At 35.9% G+C, this 7272-nt stretch overlaps 1 protein-coding gene across 1 annotated transcript in view; it reads left to right on the top strand.

Annotated features, from left to right (window-relative positions):
* The window catches only part of LOC107704460 (protocadherin Fat 4-like), a 105372-nt gene that overhangs the window by 66748 nt on the left and 31352 nt on the right, over positions 1 to 7272 (top strand). The window contains exons 5-6 of the mRNA XM_016507388.1: positions 5 to 139; positions 2455 to 3377. Coding sequence (XP_016362874.1) covers positions 5 to 139; positions 2455 to 3377 — 1058 coding nt within the window. The remainder of the gene's footprint in view (positions 1 to 4; positions 140 to 2454; positions 3378 to 7272) is intronic.

Raw genomic sequence — 7272 nt, 5'->3', positions numbered from 1 at the left:
GTAGGAGTCTACTTCAACCTGCTGGATATGAACGATAACCCGCCGCGCTTCAGCAGCTCGGGCTACAGCGGCTCGGTCCTGGAGAGCGTGAGTCCCGGAGCGACCGTCCTGAGCGTGAGCGCCACAGACACCGACGACGGTAAACACCTCTGAGATCTCACTCATGATTCACTGTATGAATGCTGAGATCCGCCTGAGCTGTTCGCATTTCATTTCATCAAAACATATGATATTACGCTTGTGTTTATGGTCTGAATAACACAATACAAGCCTAAAATATTTACTTGAAACTCCCCTGAGATTTTGAGTTACTTTTTCAGTAATCAAACAACACATTTATAGTTTGTTGTAATTGTATTTTATGATTTAATTATTAGTTTTTCTTCAACTTGCAAACCACAGTTACAAGTTTTATTTTTTTGTTATTTTATTTTATTATGTAAATATTTTGTTGTATTATTTAATTTTTAAATTTTAATTAATTTATTATTTAATTAATTATTAGTTTTTTTTAATCAACTCGCAAACCTCAGTTTGGGAAACCCTGCTCTAATGGACATAAAAATACATAGTTTTACCTAATATTTTTGTGTAATGTTAATTAGATTAAAATCCTTTTAATACTTTTTGTATTTATAAAAATGTATAAAATATGTACAATTATGCTTCCTTTTTAGTACTTTAATTCAAATTCAGGTTGATTAGTTAAGTTAGTTTGCGGTTTGTCTTTCAATTATAAAAAAAAATTTTTTTTTTTGTTAATTTTCTGTTCTGAATGAAATGCATACAAATAATTGAATTTTTTTCAATTTAAATTTATTTTTTCCTAAATGTTTTTCTATATTTTGCCCTTCTTTAATGATTTAATAACATTTACGTTGTTTTCTACAACAATAAATTACCTTAATTTAAAATTGCATTTTAATGTAAGAATGTTGACAAATGCTAATATTATAGCATAAAATACTATTTATTGTATTTAATTAAATATATATATACACACACACGATTATTTGCAGTAGTACTTTTCTATATTTTGCCACATTTTGAATGATTTTAACAATATTTTTGCAGTTTTCTACAACATTAAATTACATGTATTCATTTAATATCATATTTCAATGTAATAACGTTGACCAATGCTAATATTATAGCATGAAATGCCTTACTCTATTAAATGTAATTGTTTTTAAAAACATTACCTTTGTTTATTTAATTTCAGCATATTTCAGCATATTTTACACTCCTGCTAGTCGTCTAGTAGAGACTGCGGTTAGTTTAGTACAGGCAGTGTTTGGATGAATCTGACTAAATCATGTCTGGGTCATATCAAAATTAATAAAAGGAAGCAGAGCAGATATTTTGCACAAAGAATCTGTGCTGTTTTACAATCAAAGTTTGTTTAATAACCGACTCGCAACACAATGCTCAGATGTTGAGACTCCCAAACTTTTTTTGTCAGCCGAACTTATTTACTTGAATATTTAATAATTGTATTTATATTTAATATTTAGTTGAATATGTAATATTGTAATGTTTTGAAATAGGTTTTTTTTTTGTTACATTTTTATGTTTTTAATTATTATTTTTATGTGTGTGTATTTTTATATCATTTTTATTTATATTTAGGTTTAATTCACGTTTATTTTATTTTAGTTTTAGTTTGTATGTATTTCCAGTTAGCAATTTTAGAGACTCAGTTTATTTCAGTTTCTAATTTTGGCTTAGTTTAAGAGTTATTATATTTAAACAAAACTAAAACTGAAACTAAAATATAACCATAAAAAAAAGAAAAGTTTTCATTACTTGTAATAAACTAAAATATTTAAACTTTATTTTAGCTAGTTGCCAAGGCAACATTTCTCATTTTAATTTAGTTTAACTTGATATGCTAAAATATCTAAAACTAAAATAAAAATGAACAAACTATTAAAATGACAACAAAAACTATAAAAAATTAAATCTGATTCAAAATATTAATAAAAAGTATTTTAGAGATGCTAAAATAATGTTAAAAAGTTTTTCATCTAATATTTTTATTTTATTTCAGTTTATGTTAGTTTTAGTTTATAACAACCTTGATTGTCACATGACATGCAGGTTAACAAATAATTTGTATAAAATAATAATAAAATAAGTGTTTCTTTAATGGTTTTTGTTTTATTTTTTTAATTTTACATTATGATTTAATTAATCATAACCCATATGCACACAAATATTGTCGTTTTTAAGATATTCAGTTATTTGCAATAGTCATCTTCTGCATTTTGCCACTTTTCAACGTTTTTAACAGTGTTTATGTTTTCTACCACAGCAGAGGTGTGACCCTTGAATGGAAAGCTCATTCATTCAGCTTTCAGATGATGCATGCATCTCAATCTCAAAAAATTGACCCTTATGACTGGTTTTGTGCTCCAGGGTCACAAATATAATAACATGCGTGTTGTTTTTCAGGGCCGAATGCGGAGCTGCATTACACCATCGCTTCAGGAGACCCGCACTCACAGTTCTCCATCACAAACACCGGCGTCTTACAGACCAGGAACGCTCTGGACCGAGAGACGCAGTCGTTTTATAACCTGGTCATCACCGTGAACGACCTGGCCTTGCCTCCCATGAGCCGCTTCACCAGCACCACACAGGTGTCTATCATCCTCCTGGACGTCAACGACTGCCCGCCTTCATTCACATCGCAAACAACGGCGTATATTCAAGAGAACACGCCGGTGGATACGCTAGTGTTCAGAGCGCAGGCGAGCGACGCCGACAGCGGCCCCAACAGCTATGTGGAGTATTCCCTCAAAGCGCCGTTTGGGAATAAATTCAGCGTCGGGAACATCGACGGCGGCGTGGTTCTGCTGGGCGAACTGGACCGCGAGGAGATGGCCAATTACTCTCTGACCATCGTGGCCACGGATAAAGGCGAGCCGCCGCTTTCCTCCAGCATGGAGGTCACTTTGATCGTGCTGGACGTGAACGACAACACGCCTAGCTTCTCGCAGAACATCTACGACATCGAGATCGAGGAGAACACGCTCAGCGGCGCCGATGTCCTGCAGGTGTTCGCCAGCGACGCCGACGAGGGAACCAACGGCCAGATACACTTCTCCATCGCCGGCGGGAACGCTAACTCGGACTTCCGGATCGACTCGGTGACGGGCGTGATTTCTGTGGCGAAGCTGCTGGATCGCGAGACGCGCTCGGCGTATTCTCTGCTGGTGCAGGCGGCGGATCGCAGCAGCAGCCCTCGAGTGGATCGCGCCACCGTTAACATCGTGCTTTTGGATGTAAACGACTGCACGCCTGTGTTTGAGCTCTCACCGTACAGCGTCAGCGTACTGGAGAACTTAGCAAACCTGCCCAAGAACATCCTACAGGCAAGTGCTCCGCATTTATGCCATCAAAACCATCATAAATACACCGACAGTCATGCATTCAGCTTATGGGTTTTTCCAATGCGATTTATGAAAGAGGAACCAGTTGGAAATAGACAAACAGCCTCTGAAGTCATATATTTGGGTCCATTTTGGACATCGTAACATTTTTCAAAACAGCTTCTTTGTAATCATGATTGGGAGAAATGCTTGAGAAATTATTTTTGGCAAAATCCAAGCATTTACAATCATGCATTTAGCAGATGCTTTTTCCCCCAAAGTGACTCGTGATAGAGGAACTAGTCAGAAATTGGATATAAAAAGCCTCTGAAGTCACATATTTGTGTCATTTTTGGCATTCTGTGCCTTTCAGAAGCAACTTTTTTTGCCTTTTAAAACAACTCCTTGTGATCGTGTTTGGGGTAAACGCTTGAGAAGTTATTTTTGGAAAAATGTTAGAAACAAAATCTATGAAATGGAAGACAAAAAAAATGTCCAAGAACATCTTACATTCAAGTGCACAGCATTTATGTAATTTGTAATTATCATGAATACATTTACAATCACGCATTTAGAAGACGCTTTTTCCCCAAAGTGACTCATGAAAGAGGAGCTAGTCAGAAGAGAGAGTTTTCTAGTCGGAAATCAGACATAAACAGCTTCTAAAGTCACATATTTCGGTCCTTCATGGTATTCAGTGCATTTTAGGCATCTTAAAATGTTGAAAATCAAATCCAATTTTCAAAACAACTTTGTGATGGGAGATGTAAAAAAAAAATATATATATATATATATATAAAAAAAAAGATTCAGGTCGAGATCAGGCCAATAAATGCAAGTATTTATGAAACAAAATCTATGAAATGGAAGGCCAAAAATGTCCACCCTGTTGAGGAAAAATGAACTTGTTTAAAATGAGTTTTTAAAAAATGAGGTCATGATCTTTACCAGGGACACAGAAGCCACTAAACACCAGGAATAACCCAGAAACCGAGTTTTTGATTCATCGGGACACAAACTTAAGTTTTATTCATTTTTCCCACGTTTGCATTGCTTCCTCTTGCTGTTACGGTCATGTATATTTACATAACTCAATAACCATTTAATGCATAGTGTATGCATTTCACACGGCATTTATTTGACTAGATTGCGTGGTGAATGTTTATATGGTTGTAAACGAATGTGATGTTACGATTTATTCAAAAGCTGTTGGAGATTATGAATCCAATATCTAAATATATGCAATACTTTTTTGGCTCCGATGAGATTTAACAGGCAAAAACAAACCCAGTGTCTGATGCGAGAAAGTCATAATTACGACTTTAGTGGGAAATTTCTGATAGCATTAGTTCATCTCATTAGATTGGGTGGCTTTGGTTCTACATCATTTATAATTTTCGCTTGAACATACAGAAATGCGAGATCAAATTTCCAGCACAAAGCGCACTCTTGTTTGGAAATGTAACTGGAATGGCTCGCGTGTTTGACGGCGCGGCTGGAATGATAAATGCCGGGCGTGAATTGGGCTCCAGCTTCCCAGCGCAGGGTGACAGAGTGTAAGTGCAGAAAGCAATACGCCACGGCTAAATGACATAATGAGGGTGGTCCGAGTCAAAACAAACCTCACCTGAGCGGTAAATGAGCTGGAGTCATGGCTCCGTCATGTGTGCCAGTGCCAGAGTCTCTCCGAACACTCTCACGCAAACCAACACTGAACCCAGCCGAGGCATTTAACAGAGCTAAAACACAGAACGAGAGTCAGCCGGTGTGAAAACGCACAAAGTCCACATCAAATCAGAATCGTTAACTACCAAGCAACATTTTAGGTTAAAAAACTGTGGTGGTGGGAACATTGTTTCGGCATGTTTCTTACAACTTTAGTTTCACCCAAAGTATAACATTATTTGAACGTTTATTTTTACGGAGTGTCTATTTACACTAGCTCCACCCACAAACATGTGATAAGGATGGTCAACACAATAAAAGATGTCTGACAATCATCAGTTCCAGTGGTGTTGATGGTAAAGCGCGTAATGTAGATTTTTTGACGCCATCGACCCGGGTTCGAATCCGCCTTTTACCGAACTTTTTTTTCTCCCTTTTCAGATCTCATATCACATCGGAATGGCATTTATTTACAATAAAAATGAAGGAAATAATCAAAAAGTTGAAAATAAAGTATCAGGTAGGTGTAGGGAGGGCTTTATTGTCCCAATAAGGTGGCATCCATTTAATAATTTGAATTAAAATGATAAATTTACACACAATATGTTATTACTGCATACTGTTTTATAATGTACTATAATACTGAGGTGCAGATAATTGCCACTATTTGCAATAAGTAGTATAAATAGCAGAAAATCCTGCTATTTTAACAGTGTAAATAGAATCTATCGCTATCTGCACTTAGTGTAAATTGCATATTGTTAAAAATACTGCTATTTGCACTTAGTGTAGATAGCATCTATTGCTAAGAAAATATGCTATTTTCACTTAATGCAAATAGCCGCTTCCTTATTTTTAATATCCGAAGAATGTTAAAATGCCCAGTTTTCTTGTGATTATAACGTTATTCAAAGGTTACGTTTTTCACAACATTCATCAAGTACAAATAACATACGGACATTTCGAGAATATTGATCTCTGAATGTTTTCTCTCAACATTATGAGAATCAAATATTAATAAAGTTATATGAACATTCGATAAACAGTACTTTAAGAAGGTTTTGTCCTAACATTTATGACTTATAAAAAATGTTGTGAGAACGTTCCCTGTTAGTTCGGTATACCAAAGCTGTTTAGTTACAAAAACACTGAGGATCTCCAGGGATGCAAACTTGTCACCTTTTCGTGAAATTTGCCATTTTGAATCCAAAATAGGTAGTTCTCTGACAATTAGGCAATATCACGTTCATTATCGCAGGCGATTCAATCTGCAGTTATGAACGCGATATTGCCTAGCTTGTCAGTGAATTACGGCTCTGTGTAGTAAATGCCACTCCATCTGAAAGCAGGTGATGGAGATTTACTACTAATCACGGAACCGGCTTTACTGACGAGATTCGCATGACAATCGCATGTGATTAATTGCACAGCCCTAGTGTAGTTACATTCATTGATTATAACAGGAGTTTGCTCACTTTTTGTATGCAATCCATTTACAATTTGAAGCAAAGTTCAATATCAAAAATCAGGGTGTGAAAATGGCAGATGAGCTCTTTTGGTTATAGTGGTAATATCACGTCATTTTCATTTTAAAAGTGTTTGTTTTCCATCATGTGGCAGAAATCATCCGGCTCATTTTCCATGTGATCTCCATGAATGAAAATGAGAAATGTCTTTAATGCAACTCTTACTGCACAACTCTAGAGTTTAAAACAATGTTAAATATTACATCTAAAAATTAATATTACATCTTTGTCACCCTTTTCGCACCTGATGAGTTTGCATCTACGGTAGCATTCTGCTCAAACAAGACTGATTAAAGCAGGTGATGTGTTAAGACAGTTTAGTTGATCTCCCAGCTGACAATTGTCCTAAACCTCCTCTAAACCATTAAAAGAGACCTGCTTGATCAGTGGAAACCAGATCAGCAAACGACCCTCGGGTGGGTTAATTATTATTTTTTTCAGCAGGGTGATTAGCAGCGTTCATAAATTATGATAGTTTTCGCTATGTTACATTCCCCTAAACTTCCCTCACCTCCCTTGCTGTACAAAAACAGGGGTAAAAAGCAGTATTAAAAGAAAAAGGCACTCTCCGCTACAGCATCCCTCGTAACACACACAATCTAGTACAGTGTTTCACAACCTTTTTTTAGCCACGGCACAGTTTTGATCAGTAAAAAAATCCCACGGCACACCACTAAGTACTGAAATATACTCTCATATAGTACTAA

Source organism: Sinocyclocheilus anshuiensis, unplaced genomic scaffold, assembly GCF_001515605.1.
Source record: "Sinocyclocheilus anshuiensis isolate Anshui unplaced genomic scaffold, SAMN03320099.WGS_v1.1 scaffold1067, whole genome shotgun sequence".
Classification (NCBI taxonomy): Eukaryota; Metazoa; Chordata; class Actinopteri; order Cypriniformes; family Cyprinidae; genus Sinocyclocheilus; species Sinocyclocheilus anshuiensis.
Note: the sequence above shows the minus strand (reverse complement) of the source record. Positions and strands in the feature narration are given on the sequence as shown.